General features: G+C 38.1%; 2 protein-coding genes across 2 annotated transcripts; both read left to right on the top strand.

The window, feature by feature from the left end:
* Positions 1–676: 676 nt before the first annotated feature.
* Positions 677–10,896, top strand: lrrc8ab (leucine rich repeat containing 8 VRAC subunit Ab). The gene is made up of 4 exons (XM_053654219.1): positions 677–1,121; positions 2,197–2,501; positions 2,609–4,712; positions 10,219–10,896. Exons 3-4 carry the CDS (start codon positions 2,616–2,618, stop codon positions 10,492–10,494), a joined length of 2,373 nt encoding a protein of 790 aa, XP_053510194.1. The 5' UTR covers positions 677–1,121; positions 2,197–2,501; positions 2,609–2,615; the 3' UTR covers positions 10,495–10,896.
* Positions 10,897–15,335: 4,439 nt separating this feature from the next.
* Positions 15,336–18,728, top strand: ppil3 (peptidylprolyl isomerase (cyclophilin)-like 3). The gene is made up of 6 exons (XM_053654225.1): positions 15,336–15,772; positions 16,031–16,105; positions 17,024–17,117; positions 18,022–18,089; positions 18,169–18,287; positions 18,365–18,728. Exons 1-6 carry the CDS (start codon positions 15,770–15,772, stop codon positions 18,489–18,491), a joined length of 486 nt encoding a protein of 161 aa, XP_053510200.1. The 5' UTR covers positions 15,336–15,769; the 3' UTR covers positions 18,492–18,728.
* The last annotated feature ends 60 nt before the right edge of the window (positions 18,729–18,788 follow it).

The following is an 18,788-nucleotide window of genomic DNA, read 5'->3' as shown; positions in this document are numbered from 1 at the left end:
TCATATTGTTTCAGGGAGTTTTGCCACCGTCACCTCTGGCTTGCTCATTATGGATAAAGGCATACATTTATATTCTGAATTTATATATTTATCTAAAGCTGCTTTGGGACAATGTCCATTGTTGAAAGCGTTATACAAATAAAACTGAATTGAAGTAACTTTTCTGCAAAACACTCATTTTTTAAAATGACTGACCTCCCACAAAATAATATATACATGCAAAACATCTTTCTATTCTTAGGGTTATGTATATGGAATTTGTGTATGAGGTTCTCATTAGGGTTGTAATTCAGAGTTAGAGATGATCAAGGTAAAACACGAATTTTGTGTTGTGTAACTAATTCTGTGTTGATTTGGATGTATGTTTGAGGTATTAAATTTTGAAGGATCCATTGATAACTAAGTCTGTACTTCTTCCAAGAAGCAACCAGGTTTTTGGCTATCCAGAGATATCCAGATAATTAACAAAATTAATGATGCCATTAATCTTCACAAAAGCCTGTGGACCACTAGGTGCGAAACAGTCCCAAAATGATGCATCACCATATTTAACAGTAGATATCGGGGTTTTTTACTTGCTTTGAACCAGAGAAGCATAAAGTGTCTACTGAAAAAGAAAGAATGAATAAATAAAGAAATAATCAAAAATAAATCAATTTCATTTATATTGCTGTAAGGGGGTCAATAGGGTGGGCCTGAGATGTTATTTTATTTTTTAAAAGTAAACCTAACTAAAAAATGATCTAAAATACACCTGTATAACAGTACACTGGTATACTCCATCTCTTTAGATCATTTTAAATCAGTTTCAGTTTTATTTGCTGCTCTTTTCTGTGTTACGAGTGTGGTGTGCGTATTGTTATTTCTCTCTCTGGTCACACGGTGGCGGTAGCGATTTATTATAGTTATAAGCGCATTCCGCACACACGAGTTTGCACACACTACTGCTCCCTCGCGTCCTGGGGGTGAAACGACACTGAGAAGAAAGAAGAGCGGCTCTTTCCAGTTTATTCCCGTCTCCAGCGGTGCCTTTTTTTTAAAGGGATAAATAACCTGACGGGAAAAAAATCTCTTTGATGATCAAATTTGACCAAATATGATAATCAAAAATACAAATCCCGGTAAGTCCTTGTCACTACTATGAACTGCTATTGTCAGGTTTTCTTCAGCATGTTTAGATGTATTTGATGTTGAAGAACAACGTGACAATAATAATAACAGTAATAATAACAGCTTGCCGGAGTGAAGGTGCTAGCAGGCTAACCGAGCATGGCTCTGTCCCAAACCGCACACTAACCTATTAACACCAAGTCAACTAGTACTGTAGTGTTTTTATCATCCTAGCACGGTATTAATGTAGGAAACACCATTTGTGTTCAAATAACTGTCCCGAACCGGTTCCTCAGTCCTTAACATTGACTTGATTCATTAATAGATTAAACTCGCGTTTAATGATAATTCTTTATAAAGTGGTTTATTTAAGCTGAACATGGATATTAAAGGGCCGGGTTGGTACTTGTTGACTTGCGGTTTACTGAAATAGCATCATGTGGCTACATGTTGCTAAATCATCTAGTCTCAGTGACCTGGCCAGTAGTGATGATGCTAGCTGTGTGAATCTTTTTTTATTTTATTTTATTATTATTATTATTATTTAAAAAAAAAAAAGTATTTAAGAGTTTTTGTAAATATAAGGTTTATTTTTTACTTTTCAACAGGGCTGAAGAACAGGTTTATTTGGTTACATTCAGTATAAAAGGCCAAGTTTAAAGAAAGGCTTTTCCACAAATTGCCCACATTTCTTCAAACATTGCCCACATTTCTTCAAACATTGCCCACATTACATACAAATAATATAGCAAACAAACAAAAAAGTGTCAGTTGTATCTATCTATGTGTGTGTGTGTGTGTGTGTATGTATATATATATATATATATATATATATATATATATATATATATATATATATATATATATATATGTGTATGTATATATATATATATATATATATGTACTGTGCAAAAGTTTTAGGCACCCTATTTGTTTTTGTACAAACTTTGTTATAGATCTATAAATATAATTTACACTGTTTTTGTTTGTTTGCTATATTCTTTATAATGTGTAAATTAATAGTCAGCTTTCAGTAAAATGAGCTGTGCTGGGGGTGTTGACGTTGGTGTGCCATTATCTTGACAGGAAATCTGTGCTTCATCCTGACACGCCGGCCTGTGATGAGTGCAGATTCCTGACTGACCATGTGCGCTGTTAGGTAACATAACGGCGCACAGAGGAGCCACTGCTGAGCCTCTGCCCCTCCCAAAGACAAACAGGATCTGAACTTTGGGGTCATGGACTCCCTTTCCATAGCGAGAAGAGACAATTCTTGAGTGTTATTAGCGGAAGCGGTTAATAATAGCTGACAAGAAAGCCAAATTGTTCTCTTGGTGGAGCCTTGTTCTTACATATGAAGCCAGAACAGAGAGGCACCGCATCATCCTCTGGTAAAACTGCTTTATTTTTTATTCAAATCATATCACAAGATGCAGAAGAAAAAAATGTTGAGGTCCTGCTGTTATTTATTTATTTATTTATTTATTAATTATTTCAGATCAACAATGATTCCCATCACCGAGTTGCGGTACTTTGTGGATACTCAGCCTGCGTACCGCATTTTGAAGCCATGGTGGGATGTATTCACAGACTATCTGTCTGTCGTGATGCTGATGATCGCAGTGTTTGGAGGAACCTTGCAAGTCACCCAGGACAAGATGATCTGCCTGCCTTGCAAATGGGTAGTAAACGAAACCTGTCGAAAGTATTTTGAGGCTGCTTTTGAACCACAGGGAATCCGATACGACCTTGACAGACACCAGTACAACTACGTCGATGCTGTGTGCTATGAAAACAAGCTTCACTGGTTTGCTAAGTATTTTCCATATTTGGTGCTGCTGCACACACTGATCTTCCTGGCTTGCAGCAACTTTTGGTTCAAGTTCCCTTGGACTAGTTCCAAACTGGAACATTTTGTCTCCATTCTTTTGAAGTGTTTTGATTCTCCATGGACCACACGAGCATTGTCTGAGACAGTGGTTGAGGAAAGTGATCCTAAAGCTCTAGGGAAAATGAACGGCTCAATTGACAAAAAGGCATCATGTGTGAGTGAAGATGTGGAGGCCAGTGTTTCCATGCTGTCCACCACCAAGTTTCGATTTGACCAGGGGATTGTCGACCACTCTGAAAACGGCGTCCTGGACAAAAAAGAGGGTGAACAGGCAAAGGCATTATTTGAAAAGGTTAAGAAATTTAGGCTTCATGTTGAGGAAGGAGACATCGTCTACAGGCTTTACATCCGACAAACAATTATCAAAGTTGTTAAATTCATCCTTATCATCTGTTACACTGGTTACTACGTCCACAATATTCAATTCAGTGTTGATTGTAGTGTAGACATTGAAAATCTTACTGGTTATCAGATGTTTAATTGCGCCCATCCACTTGCCACACTTTTCAAAATCCTGGCATGCTTCTACATAAGCCTTGTTGTTGTGTATGGGATGATCTGCATGTACACACTCAGCTGGATGCTCCGGCGTTCCCTCAAGAAATACTCCTTTGAGTCTATCAGAGAAGAGAGCAGCTACAGTGACATTCCAGATGTGAAGAATGACTTTGCCTTCATGTTACACATGATTGACCAGTATGATCCCCTCTACTCAAAGCGCTTTGCTGTCTTCCTCTCAGAAGTCAGCGAAAACAAACTTCGCCAGCTTAACCTCAACAACGAGTGGACACTGGACAAGCTTCGACAAAGAATCACGAAGAACTCTCAAGAGAAGTTAGAGCTGCATCTGTTTATGCTTAGTGGAATTCCGGATACAGTCTTCGACTTGCTGGAGCTGGAGGTTCTTAAGTTGGAGCTTATCCCTGATATCACCATCCCACCTATTATCGCCCAGCTCATAAACCTGAGCGAGATGTGGTTGTATCACACTCCGGCTAAAATAGAAGCACCAGCACTTGCGTTTTTGAGAGAAAATCTGAAATCCTTGCACATAAAGTTCACTGACATCAAGGAAATACCTCTTTGGATCTACAGTTTGAAGAACCTGACCGAGCTGCAGCTTACAGGGAATCTCAGTGCTGAGAACAATCGCTACATTGTGATTGATGGACTGCGAGAACTAAAAGGCCTCAAGGTTCTTAGACTGAAGAGCAACCTGACTAAACTGCCACAGGTCGTCACTGACGTTGGAATGCACCTGCAAAAGCTCTCCATCAACAACGAGGGCACCAAACTGATGGTTCTTAATAGCCTGAAGAAGATGGTGAATCTGACGGAGCTGGAGCTCATTCGCTGCGACTTGGAGCGCATCCCCCATTCCATCTTCAGCCTCCACAACCTGCAGGAAATCGATCTGAAGGACAACAACCTGAAGACCATCGAGGAAATCATCAGCTTTCAGCATCTTTATCGACTCGTGTGCCTGAAACTGTGGTACAACAAGATCGCCTACATCCCTATCCAGATAGGCACTTTGACCAACCTTGAGCGTCTCTACCTGAACCGGAACAAGATTGAGAAAATCCCAAGTCAGCTGTTTTTCTGTCGCAAGCTGAGGTATCTTGATTTAAGTTACAACAATCTATCGAACATCCCAGCTGACATCGGAAGTCTTCAAAATCTGCAGTATTTTGCTGTAACTGCCAACAGGGTGAGTCAGAATACTTCTGTGCTGTTTTAGCTAAACATTTTAGATTAAATATACCTTTTGAATCTGAGAGTTTTAAGCACTACTATAGATTCATCTTACTCTTACTGGTAATGCATTACCAGTTTGAATAAATGAATTATTCTGCATGAGAAAAGAATGGAAATGAAACTGTTTGACATGGTGTTAATATGGCAGTAGGTCAAGTCAGATATTTATCAAATATTGAATATTTAAGGGTATTTACATCCAAATTGAGTGAATGGTGTAGGATTTGCAGGACTTTATCTATTGGTGTATATAAAGTCCTGCAAATATGTAAATGCGTATATGTATATGTTCTGCCTTTACTGCAGCTTCAGTTCCTGCTTGTTCTTGGGGTGTTTTGCCTTCAGTTTTGCTTTCAGCAAGTTAAATGCATGCTCAATTGACTTGGCCATTGCAGACCATTCCAGTTCTTTGCCTTACAAGAAGTCTTGGGTTGCTTTTGAAGTATGCTTCTGGTCATTGTCCATCTGCACTGTGCAGCACCGTCTAATGAGTTCTGAAGCATTTGGCTGAATCTAAGCAGATAATGTAGTCTTTTACACTTCAGAATTCATCCTGCAGCTTTTGTCAGCTGTCATATCATCAATAAATACAAGGGAACCAGTTACATCAGCAGCCATACATTCCCATGCCATGAGATGAGGTGGTACGCTTCTGTTCATGACCAGTTCCTTCTTTTCTCCATACTTTTCTCTTTCTATCATCCTGGTACAAGTTGATCTATAGCTCATCTGTCTATGGAATGTTGTTCCAGAACTATACAGGCTTTTTTTTTTTCTTTATTGTTTTTATTTATTATATATAAATGTTTATTTAAAAAAAAACAACAAAAAAAAAAACTCTAATCTGGTCTTCTTGGTTTACAGATGGTTTACATCTTGTGGAAAACCACCTGTATTTACTCTGATGAAGTTCTATCTTGAGTGTTGACATTGACACAGATACATCTTACATCTCCTAGAGGGTGTCCTTGATCTGGCCAACTGTTGTGAAGAGGTTTTTCTTCACCAGGGAAAGAATTCTTCTGTCATTCACCACATGGTTTTCCATGCTCTTTTGGGTCTTCTGGTGTTCCTGAGCTCACCAGTGCATCGTTCTTTTTCAGAATGTACTAAGTAGTTGATTTGGCCACACCTAATATTTTTACTCCCTCTCTGATGGATGTGTTTTGAATTTCCAGCCTAATGATTGCTTGCGTCACTGGAAGTGGCAGCTGTTTGGACTTCATATTGAGAGTTAACAGCAACAGATTCCAAAAGCAAAATCCACTCTAGACCTTTCATCTTCTTGTAAGTGAAATAATGAGGAAATAACACACACCTGGCCATGGAACAGCTGAGCAGCCAGCTCACAATTTACTTTTGGTCCATTTAAAAGGGAGGTCTACTTATAAAAACTGCTATAATACATACAGAGTTCATCCGATTTGGATGTAAATACCCTCAAGTTAAATACGGAAGGTCTTTGATTATTTAATTTCAACCCCAGTATTCTGTGGGGTTGAAATTAAATAATATTCTGTGGGGTTGCATTTCTCTTTGGGGCTCTCCAATAAAATAAATATTTAATTAATATTTTTTTAAATTATTATATTTTTACAGTGATGCCTTTTCACTTCTGTGGAGTTGTACCTAGATAGTCTCTTTCTTTCTTTTTTTTTTTTTTTTAATAATTTTGTATTTATTTGTAGTTGGTTGTACAGCACAATGGTCAACTAGTGTTGTTTTTATTTGTGATTCTTTCTGCTTCGTTATTAAAAGACAATCATCTCGGAAAACAGCATAATGGATAAAAATAGTAATTGTAAAATTGTAAAGATTAGCAGAGATTTGTTTATTTGTTTTGAATGACCGTTTTGACTGTCCTGGTCTAGAATACAGTAATGTTAAAAAATAAGTAAACCCCATGGGAATTGTTGGCTTTTTTTTTATTTATTTATTTATTTTTTTTTTTAACATATTTGGACAAGCAAAGATTTGATCCTCTTTGTAACAGTGCCTATTAATGAAGTTGATATAGTGGGGGGAAATAAGTATTGAATGCGTCAACATTTTTTTTTCAGGGAAATATATTTCCAGTGATATTTCACCAACCATCAGTATTAACTCAAGAAGTCCACACGTATAAAGAAATCCAAACATTAAAGTCCATATATAAAGTTATGTGTAATAAAGTGGAATGACACAGGAAAAAAGTATTGAACACACTAACTGAAATTTATTTAATACTTAGTGGAGAAGCCTTGGGCACACGGTGACTTAGTGGTTAGCACGTTCGCCTCACACGTCGGGGGTTCGATTCCCACCGTGGCCCTGTGTGTGCGGAGTTTGCATGTTCTCCCCGTGCTACGGGGGTTTCCTCCGGGTACACCGGTCTCCTCCTCAGTCCAAAGACATGCATGGTAGGCTGATTGGCATGTCCAAAGTGTCCATAGTGTATGAATGGGTGTGTGAGTGTGCCCTGTGATGGATTGGCACCCTGTCCAGGGTGTACCCCGCCTTGTGCCCGATGCTCCCTGGGATAGGCTCCAGGTTTCCCCGTGACCCTGAAGGAAGGATAAGCGGTATAGGAGATGGATGGATGGATGGATGGAGAAGCCTTTGTTTGTAATGACAGCCTAAAGGTAAATTGAATTGATAAGAAATTATATTTTCTTTAAATCTTGTTCAGTTGGATTTTTTTTTCTCTGAAACCAATTGAGAGTTTCCTTTGCTGTACGCTTTGGGTCGTTGTCCTGCTGGAAGGTCCACCCATGTCTCATCTTCATCATCCAGATGGATGGCAGCAGATTCTTCTCAAGAATCTCCCGGTATAGGGGTCCATTCATCGTTCCTTCAATTATATGAAGTCTGCCAGTACCATGTGATGAAAAACAGCCCCACACCATGATGCTTCCAGCTCCACACTTCACTGTTGGTGTAGTGTTTTTAGGGTGATGTGCAGTGCCATTTCTTCTCCAAACATGGTGTGTAGTATGACAGCCAAAAAGTTCAATTTTGCTCTCGTCTGACCAGACTACACTCTCCCAGTATTTCATAGGCTTGTCCAAATGAGTTGTAGCAAACTTTAAACGAGCTTCGACATGCCTTTTCTTTAGTAATGGAGTCTTGTGGGGTGAGCGTGAGCAGTGGAGTGCATTGCCTATTGTTTTCTCTGTGACGATGTTACCTGCTGCCTCCAAGTGTTTCTGGAGCCCTTTCCGAGTGGTCCTTGGCTCTTGGGCTACTCTTCTGACTATTCTTCTGACTCCCTGGTCAGAAATCTTGCGAGGAGCTCCTGTGCGTGGCTGGTTGATGACGGAGTGATGTTGCTTCCACTTGCAGATAATGGCCCCAGTGGTGCTCACTGGAGGATTCAGAAGTTTTGAAATACGTCTGTATCCGATTCCATCAATATGTTTTGCAACAATGAGGTTGCAAAGGTCTTGGGAGAGCTCTTTGCTTTTATTCAATTAATTTAAATTCAATTTTATTTGTATAGCGCTTTTTACAACGGTTATTCTCAAAGCATCATGAGATGTTTCTTGTGTGACACCTTGGTAACAAAAAGCCTTTTTATAGACCATCAATTTAATAACCCAGCTGATATTAATTTGCACAGATAAGGGGGTATAATTACTTCCTTGACTTACCTTGCCTTGGAGAACTTTTTGTTGGCGTGTAACTTTTGTCCCGTGTCATTCCACTTTATTACACATAACTTTATTTATGGACTTTAATGTTGTGAATTCTTTATTTTTCTGGATTTCTTGAGTTAATACAGATGTCTGGTGAAAATTTCATGTGAATAGCCCATTGAAAATATATTTCCTGAAAGAAATGTTGATGCTGAATACTTATTTTCCCCACTGTATACCTGAACAAAACCACGAGGAAAATTTTCATTTTCAATTTCGTTTTCGATAGCATTTTCAATCAATAGACGTGATATTCTTCTGTGGAAAAATTAAGTACACCCATTGCCTCAGAAGCTAGTATTGCCCCCTTTAGCAGAAATAACTTCTTGTAGGCGGTTTGCATTATTGCCCACCAGGCTTGCTGGAATTTTTTAACACTGTTCCATGCAATATTCTTTCAGTTGCAAGATGTTGGAGGTTTTCTTGCATGTACTGCCCGTTTCAAATCCCCCCACAACATTTCAATGGGATTCAGATCCGGGCTTTGACCAGGCCATTCCATAACTCTCCATTTCTTCTTTCTGAGTCATTCCTTGGTGGATTTGCTAGTGTGCGTAAGATCATTATCCTGTTGAAATGTCCACTTTCGGTTCAACTTTCGGATAGATTGCCTCACATTATCTTCAAGCGCTCTTTGATATGATGCAGAATTCATAGTTGAATCAATGAATGCAAGCTGTCCAGTCCCTGAGGCAATGAAGCAACCCCAAACCATAACATTTCCACCACCGTGCATCACAGTTGGTATGAGGTGCTGCTTCTGAAAAGATGTCTTTGGTCCGCACCAAACTTGTCTGCTGTTACCGTGGCCAGACAACTCTATCTTTGTTTCTTCTGTCCAGAGAACATTATACCAAAAGGCCTGGTCATTGCCTATATGCTCATTGGCAAACTGTAGTCTTGCAAAGGCTTTGTAAAGGCTCTCCCATGCAGGTCAATTTTTTCAATCTCTTTCTGATTGTAGAAGCATGAACTTTGACAGTTGCAAGACTTACTAGCAGATCCATTGATTCAATTTTGGGGTTCTTGGAGACTTCTTTTTGCGTAAGACGGTCTGATCTTAGGCTGAATTTGATGAGACGGCCATTTATTTATTTATTTTTTTAAATCTGTGCCACTAGTAAATAATTTTCCTTACAGTGGAATAATGTATTTCAAATAACTTGGAGATCTTTTTAAATCCCTTGCAGGAGTCTTAGACCTCCAATCTGAAGGCCTTACCGAACTCTTTAGATCTTTGCATGATACCACACACCTCAATAGCAAAGGGAACACCAGACACTAGATATGAGGGGTATAAATAAGACAGGTTCCACCTGCACTCCCTAAGCAGGTTCTAATCACTGGCATCCAATCTTCAACACCTGATTCTAATTTTATGGGTTTGAAGGTGTAATAAATGTAGGGGTGTACTTACATTTTCCATGTGACTGATCTGTTGTCATTTAAATTGTGACAGTTACTACAAAATGTCAGTTTTATGTGTCATTTGATAGTGTATAATCTTTATTAATAGGCATTGATTGAAAGAGCATCAAGTGTTTGCTTGTCCAAATATGTAAAAAATAAAAAAATAGACCTATATATATATATATATATATATATATATATATATATATAAATATATATATAAATATATATATATATATATATAAATGAATTGATCCGCATTCTCCACCGTTATTACACTGAAGTTTGTAATTTATTCCCTGTGTTATTCTGTACTTGTATTCTATATGTATTACTCTATTAATTCATGTCCTCTCCATGTTGTTTTCCACGCAGATTGAGAAGCTTCCTCCTGAGCTGTTCCAGTGTAAGAAGCTGCGCACACTGAACCTGGGGAATAACTACCTACAGTCTTTGCCATCTCGTTTTGGTGAGCTGGTCAACCTGACGCAGCTGGAGCTCAGAGGGAACGGGCTTGAGTGTCTGCCTGTGGAGCTGGGAGAGTGTAAACTGCTGAAGCGCAGCTGCCTGATTGTCGAGGAGGCTATTTTCAATACCCTTCCCACTGAGGTCAAAGAGCAGCTCTGGAGGGCAGAAAAAGAGGCAGCGTGAGAGCAGTACACGTATGAAACACACAGCTGTATTTGAATCCAGAGCTGTATGGAGAAAAAGAGCACATAGCGTCATAGAGCAGGGTTTCACCATTCAGGACAAGATCTAAAGCAACCGTTCTTAATAACCAGTGGTGGAAAGAGTACAAAACACACTGACTTCAGTAAAAGTACTGGCACTCTAGTAATAAGTCACTTGAGTAAAAGTAGTCATCAAGAAAGTTGCTCAAAAATGTTTTCTTTTCTATTATGTTAACTAACCAAGTGAACGATGCTGAAGTGAACACACTTCGTTTATTAATAGTGTGTAAAGAAAGGTAATGTTAGCAGCTAAATGCTGAGCTGGCTAGGTTCATTACCTGGCTAGTTAATGTTAAAGATACCCCTTACAAACTTTCCTGAGTGTTACCTATAGGCAGGGGATTCAAACTCAAATTCTGCCTGGACCACATCAGCATTGTGTGAGTCCTTGAAGGGCCATAATGTAAGGCTATAAATTATTTTTAACTTATTATTAATTCCATCAACTACCCCTATTAACCAAGACATGGAAATGATATAACATTAACAAAGATATTTAATAATAATTTAATAATAACTCACACTGCCTTATCTCTGCTAAGAACATGTCCTTAGTCTACCATCTCTCTTGTCTTTGTGCTACATTAACTTTTTTTTCCCCTCAGTATACCTGTATGTCTCTACACTGCTTGATACTTTTCAGGATTAGGAGTCACATATTTATTTTTTTACACCTGGATCTGACTTTATCAAATTTCAGCAGATTTTAACCAGAGTTTCAGCGCTGTGACAAGTGAACCCATGCACACCGTACAGTGTAGCATGCCGAATATGGGCGGATTCTGGTGTAAATTCTAGGTATAGTGGAAATATGAATTAGTAGAGTACTACAGGCTGTTTTAGTATTATTTTTTGCAAGGTCACCCGATCAGAATGAAACGAGACAGCCTGCTGTGTTCGGCTCATGGGCTTTGAGTTTGCCAAGGGCTATAACATATAGCAGCACTTAGATATATTTAACAACAGGCAATCACTGCCAAACACTGAAATGACATCTTGGGATTTCATATTGTAAAACATCTGGCTAGCTAGTCTACAGTAGCTCACTCGGCTAGGAAATGGCTTATCTGTGCATATTTCCGGTGTTTGGGTGTTGAGCTGTGAATGCCGATATCTCCACAGGTTTTGGCTAATCATTTACAGATCATAATCGGACTGTTTCCTCAGAAGCGTTTAACACTGAAGATAACTGATAAATTGGGGCAGGGATGCTCATCTGCTTCCACTGTCCCTACTGTTCCAGACATTCCTGCTGCTGACTAAAGCACTTGTCACCTGAAGTGTAGACATTTTGGCAGAATACTGCTTTATTTTGATTTAGTCTCAAAATTTAATTATATAAAATTTGCACCTACTGTCATTCCATTGACTTGCAGTCTTCTGGAGTTAAATTCATTATTATTATTTTATTTTAACTGAAAATAACGCAGCAAAGTTTAATATTTTAATAATATTTAGAAAAAAAAATTATAATCAAAATGAGTACTGTTACAGTGAACCATGTACTCGAGTACTGTAATTATGTACATGTAGTTTCCACCCCTGGTTAAATAGTATGAAGAAAATAATATGTTGCATTAAGCAGACTGGAGTGAATTAAAGCTGGAAGCACTGAAAGCACCGAGCTGTCTGTGCTTTTGGGGGTCTGGATTCAGAATTAATAGAGCCAGGTAAAAAAAATAAAGAAAGAAAGAAAAGTCCAGCTCATCTTTATTCTCCATCGTGGTGATATACCATTTAAAATGAGAGCATATATCTACACTTTTGGTAAATTAACGTGTCATGAGCACTTTATGGTCTTGATTGTGAAGATTGATCACAGTTTATTACCTTTACAGGACTGCTTAGAAATGTAAATCGGAAGTCTAAAATTACATACTGGGACTTATTTACGACTTACAAACATATGATAAACTTTGCTAATAGGAACTATTATCCATTCATTATGTCTAAATGCATGCAAGAACTAAGTGTTTGTGGATACATGATGTGTGTGTGTGTGTGTGTGTGTGTGTGTGTGTGTGTGTGTGTACACTTAATATAACCTGACTATCAAAGCACTGTAACTGGTTATAAAGCCATTTTTAACAGCTACGTTATAAATGTCGGACATTCTGTTATGTGGAAGGGGTTTGTACCACAGGGTTAAACGTATTTATTCAGTGCACTTAATTATCGTTTCTGCAGTGAAACCTTAATTCATTGAAAAGCAGCAGTCGAGCCACCAGTTCATACACTGTTCATATTTGTGATGTAAAATGTGCCACTTTGTTCTACAGTGTGTGTGTGTGTGTGTGAGTGTGTGTTTTTATCTCTCTGCAATTGTATGCAAGACTCGGGTCAGTATTCCGTGTACTGTAAGTGTTATCGGAGCGTTTGCATGTTTACAGCACTCGATTTAACAATGCAAATAAGACAAACAAGCTGAAACTCATATTTATGAGTGTTCATGTACACACATCTTTCTACCGTATATTACATGTGGGAGAATGATTTCTCATAGAAGAAAATGTAGGGTTTTTTTGTTACGTTTTGTTTTTCAGTGTCAAAATGATGCTTTCACCTGTGCATTATTGTACAATGTTGAAGGGCAATTTGTCAACCAGAGGCTCTGTTCCTCGGTGTTCATGTTTAGTGTTTCACATTTAGCGTTGCACTTAACATCAGTGTAATTCACAACGTATAATTTCGTTTCTGAATGACGGAAAATGCACTGCTGATGAGACAATCAGAAACATTTCGTGAAGTGCCATGCGCTCCGCTGGCTTTGTTCATTTTTATTTGAACTCGTTCTAGCCCACTTTAATAGAACGAATGCTGTAGATTATGTAGCACTGACTTTTCGTGTAGCAAGTTAAGCTGTTTCTTTCATACCTTTTTCCAGAATTTTTTTTCAGTCGTGTTTTATGTTACCTCAGTGTTGAATTTGTGTTAGTACAATACAGTTTCCTACAGGTTTCCCAGAGTTTTACAGTTTAAAAGTATTACTCCGGTAAATTCCACTCAGCTTCATACTGACTGGTTCATGAATCTGTCCCCCCCCCCCCCCCCAAGTGATTAAGTAAAGGATATTCATGCAATGCCATTTCTAATACAGAATATTTGACTACTTATTCCCTTTTTTTTCATGTACAATGTTTTCTTTTTAATGGATTATCATGTAACTATACCGCCACCTATAATCTTCTTTCTCTGGTGATGTTAATGGTTATAGTGAAGTGCATAAAGGCGTACAGACCGCTGGCTCCAGAATGATCTTAATCAAGTCCACCAAACTCTTTCTATATGATTTTATAGTTTTAGACATTTAATAGTTTAGGTGAATAATCTGTAGCTACACAGACTGCTCTTGGCGTTTGAATGTGTGTAATTCTACACGTCCGGTTTTATTGCGGTGTAGTAAATTTCTCTAGCTGACTAAAAGCAATATGATTGCTTGTACATTGTTCTTTAACTCTGGGTAGTTTTTGTTCTTCCATTTTGACCCAAGTCCTTGTTGGTTGGCACAAATATGAAAACATGCTTGATTTGCCTAAACAGCACCAACTAGTGTTGTAACAATATTAGATATCATGTTCATGTACATTTTATTGATCTGGCATCAGTGTGTGGATCTTTACATCCTAAACTGTTTAATTACTGATTTACTTGTCATGATGTGGTAAATTTCTCATTCGCACAGATTGAAATTTAATAAACTCAAATGTAATGAATTTCATTGTTTCATATCATTGTCCTTTTTGTAACTTATTAACGATTAACTGTTACTGATACCAAGTGTATAAATGCAACTGTATTGTCAGTTTGTACAGGATTGCGAGGAGTTTTTTTGTGATTGCTGCCACCAAAAATGCTTGATATTGTGCTGCATTTTTTTTTCAAACTTAAAATGTTTTGGTTATTTTTGCAGAAAACTTCTTGAATTGATGAAATTGCAGTTGCACGAAATTGTTTTGCATGATCTTTCAGTGTTTTTTTATTTATTTATTTATTTTGGTAAATGAGACCTTTTAGTTGTACTCATGTTTGACGCACATGAATCGAAGAGGGCTTTGGCTGAATGCACGTTGTGATGATGTCACATAACTCATCTTGGCCCAAATCTGTGGTAATTTTGAAAAATTGCAAGCTCCTGTGCATATTGCATGATTTTGCAATATTTTCACTGATCGCAAAATTTTGGAGGGACTGAAGTGTCATGTCATACTGGATGGGGCCAGTAGACCACTGCAAGTGATCCAGAATGCAGCTGAACACCTCATGTTCACCTCATCCCACATCATTCAGTCCTACACTGACTTCCTGGAGTTGCCTGCATCAGATTTTAAATACTGATGCTTTCATACTCAACCAAAAATAGACCCCTAATAGCCTGAAGGCACTTATCAAACCATCATGATCCCTCTAACAATGAAACCTCATGAAACCTTTAACCTGGCTTGACCTCAGCAATCATCCCTCAAGGTATGAGGAAGTCATACATCAAGACTCTTCTCTATCTTGGCCTCCAGGAGGTGGAATGAACCCCTCCATGGGAGTCTTCAAAGACTGAGAATCCATCTTTTCATCAAACACTTAAAAAAGCGCTTTATAAGTTCCATTTACAATGACCATTTTACTATAATGCATTGTAGACTGCCATTTCCAAATGGTCTGTAGTGTGAATGTGTGTGCGACTGTGCCCTGTGATTAGTTCCCATCTTTTGCCCCAAATTCCCTGGGATAGGCTCCGGTCTCCCCCACGAGCCAGTGTAGAATAAGTGGTATGGAAAATTGATGGATGGATTTGTGTTTTTTTTCTTGCAATGCTAACTCCTTTCTAGCAAAGTTTTCAGTTTCATAGTGTTCTTAGACCCTGACCTATTATTACTAGCATGAGGATGGAAACTACAAAGCACTTCTCTGAGTCGCTCTGGATAAGGGAGTCTGTTAAATGCTGTAAATAATGAGACAATAGTGAAGTAAAAAAGAAAGAACGAGACTGCCATTGTCTCTGCTGTGTACTTATTTCCACTTTATTCACAGTATGTGTTTATCACATGCGCTACCACTAGGTGGCAGCAAGCCGTCGCGGTCACGGAACAGAAGAGGAACTATAATTTAGTATTCATTTTCTTCCGGAATGTTTTTAATGAGGCACCAACACCGCCACATTCAACCAAGTGGAGTGAAAATTCAACTCAAGTCGGTTTACAATGGTAATGTCGGTTTTGAGTATTGTGTCTTTTATTATCCAGTATAATCTTATTAAACAGCAGATAACATTCGTGTTATATTTATAGTTTAATCACAGGCCGGTTAGCCGAGAGTTTCTTTATTTACATTGCTGTAGCGTTACTGTGTGTTACAGTATCTGTTAGTTTACTGACAGCCTACTTCACTATACTTTTATATTCAGTATGAAAGTAAGTACCTAACGTTAACTAAATACTGATACTCCATTTTCCCCCCCCCAGTCTGTCACTTTGCATACAGACCTCGGGGATATCAAAATCGAGCTGTTCTGTGAGCGGACTCCAAAAAGCTGTGAGGTGGGACACAGTAATGTCACATACTGTTCATGGCAGGTTTACTCATATCCATAAAGGTGCAATCGTCGAACTGTTTTATTCTTTTCTAGGTTATGTGTACAAGTAGATATGTAGAACATGATTAAAAGAAGAAGAAGAAAAAAGAATTAAGCCATGGCCCTAACAAAAGTGTGAAAAAAGAAAATCAGATTGGAAAATCTCCGGAATACTTGTTTGTGTTTGGATGGGCTTCCTATCAATCAATTTATAGACACTCGTGTACTGTGACAGTACCTACTGCAGTCGATTTAGTACCTGCTCCTCAGCCATTGATGCACTAAACACTGATCAGTATATGTGTGTTATATAAATACAATCTGGCATTGTCATGTGACCTATGATGTCATAATAACTGCATAAAAACGTAACTGTTTTTTGTTGTTTAAACTTTCAAGTAGTTAACAGTTTACTTGGGTGTTAAGTACAGTTTAACCAGAAAGAACATTGTTTAATATCTATAGCTTTTAAACTTAAAAAGAGCTGACATGCTGCTCTCCATCATTTTTTACACTGACAGTTCTTCTGTGCCAGTCCCGTTGCTTTATGGGATAGTGCAATGTCCACAGTGGCCATTGTTTCCATACTGCAGAATCTCAGCAGAAGCAGTAGGTCATCTGGGTATTTATCGCCTACTGTTTTATGAGTGCTGAGAACTCGGACATACTACTCCTTTGGCGTACTGCTTTTCGGCCACTTTATAGTAGGGTAGTGGGGATATTTAGATGCAACTTCAATGTCATAGTTAATGTAGATCCTGGGGGTGGGGGGTGTTAAAAGACTAATCTTATGTAATGCACCTCTAACTGTGTACTTAACTGTTTACTCATATCCCCAACTGTACTGTGTAAAAGTCAATACACTGAATTGATCATTTTACAGAATTTTCTAGCCTTGTGTGCCAGCGGTTTCTACAACGGGTGTATCTTTCATCGAAACATAAAAGGGTTTATGGTCCAGACAGGAGACCCCACAGGTAAATATCGTATAATTGTAAAATTCCTGATTTTAATGGAAAAGTCCACCCTGAAAAAACGTTAAATATATTTATATTGAAATATTTTTTATGTGCTTAGTGATAATGGTGTTAATTGGTTGGCTGATGCTGTATTTTCATTATTCCTGTAAGAAGTTAAAGGTTGTGTGCCACACTGATGTCCTATTGCTAATGCAGTTACAATGGGGTTTAATAGGAGAAACAAAATAATCAATCTCAAACATAAGGGGTACCAGTCAGATTTCGCTGTTAGCTGCCAAAACAAAAGAGCAATAACTTCTTTTCTCTCACACCTATTCTCAACAAGTTTCAATGTAATATTCATTTGAAATCGAATGTAAAAGCAACGGAGACAGGAAACGCTGGACTCAGTTATACAACGTAGTTGTGCTGAGTTATAGCAAAGACTCGGCTGGGCTGGTTAAAGATCTGTGAGATGGCTTTAGAGTTGGTGGTGATATTAGCATGAAAGTTGAAGCTTTGGAAGCTGAACGGTTTGAGCAGCATGTACAGATGAGGGATATGAGAGCGATGGGCAGACTAAAGGACTAATGCTGTAGTTAGGTAGAGGTGAATTCCAGCCTTCACCACTATCAGTGTACAGGTGAAATGCATTGTGGATAATTTAGGAAAGAAAGCAAAAAATAACTGAATCATAAAATAAAGCTTCTGCACCATTGAAGATCACATTCAACTTTATTATAAATATTTTCATTCAGGGTGAAAATTGTTTAAGTTTAAAATAAAATTCTGACTGTGTTCTCAGATTGGTTGCTTTTTATTATTATTATTTTACACCTTACTGAGTTCATATTCCTGATATTGTGTATACCTGCCTAACTAATTCTTACATGCCCTTGTTTTTCTCTCCATCGTAATGCAGGTACAGGAAAAGGAGGAGCAAGTATTTGGGGAAGAAAATTTGAAGATGAATTTAACGAACATTTAAAAGTATGTTGACAAACCAAAAAAATTGCCTCTGTCTAAAGAAGACATTTGTTTAAAGTGCCTTGTTTTTGTTTTTGAGCAGCACAATGTCAGGGGGGTGGTGGCGATGGCAAATAATGGACCCAATACCAACGCGTCACAGTTCTATTTCACCTACGCCAAACAGCCTCACCTGGACATGAAATACACAGTGTTTGGAAAGTATGTCATTGTCCATTTGTTAAATCCAGTACATCATAGAGTACAGATCACTAATTAACATTGTTTTGCTTCCTTAGAATAATAGATGGTTTGGAAACTCTGGATGAGTTGGAGAAACTCCCCGTTCATGAAAAGACATTTCGGCCTTTGAATGAAGTCCACATTAAGGATGTGACTATTCACGCAAACCCATTTGCTGGTTAACATTCGGTGGATTGTGATGGTCCATAAGGACAGTCCTTTAATAATGATGGGGTTTATGTTTGTACAGAACACTTTGGAACTTTTTCCAAAGTTGTGTATTTTTTATGTGTATTTTCCCCTTCTGTTTATGTTCTTTGTTTGCAAACAGGATTTGTAACCATGTATCACTTTTTTTTAAACATAATTAAAATAATAATATTTTAAAAAATAAAATAAAAAGTACAGAGATTGCCTAGAGTTTTGTGAAGCGGGCTCTGGTTGAATGTGTGTTGTGTTGTGATGTGATGTGACATGACT

Source organism: Ictalurus furcatus, chromosome 22 (assembly GCF_023375685.1).
Source record: "Ictalurus furcatus strain D&B chromosome 22, Billie_1.0, whole genome shotgun sequence".
Classification (NCBI taxonomy): Eukaryota; Metazoa; Chordata; class Actinopteri; order Siluriformes; family Ictaluridae; genus Ictalurus; species Ictalurus furcatus.
This window is presented reverse-complemented; position numbering and strand designations above follow the sequence as displayed.

Excerpts from the sequence above, each read along its gene's own strand:
- lrrc8ab (XM_053654219.1), top strand. The coding sequence starts at position 2,616 with ATGATTCCCATCACCGAGTTGCGGTACTTTGTGGATACTCAGCCTGCG. Across the intron at positions 4,713-10,218 it reads TTGCTGTAACTGCCAACAGG|ATTGAGAAGCTTCCTCCTGA; the intron begins GTGAGTCAGAAT and ends TTTTCCACGCAG.
- ppil3 (XM_053654225.1), top strand. Across the intron at positions 17,118-18,021 it reads CCAGACAGGAGACCCCACAG|GTACAGGAAAAGGAGGAGCA; the intron begins GTAAATATCGTA and ends ATCGTAATGCAG. Across the intron at positions 18,288-18,364 it reads AAATACACAGTGTTTGGAAA|AATAATAGATGGTTTGGAAA; the intron begins GTATGTCATTGT and ends TTGCTTCCTTAG.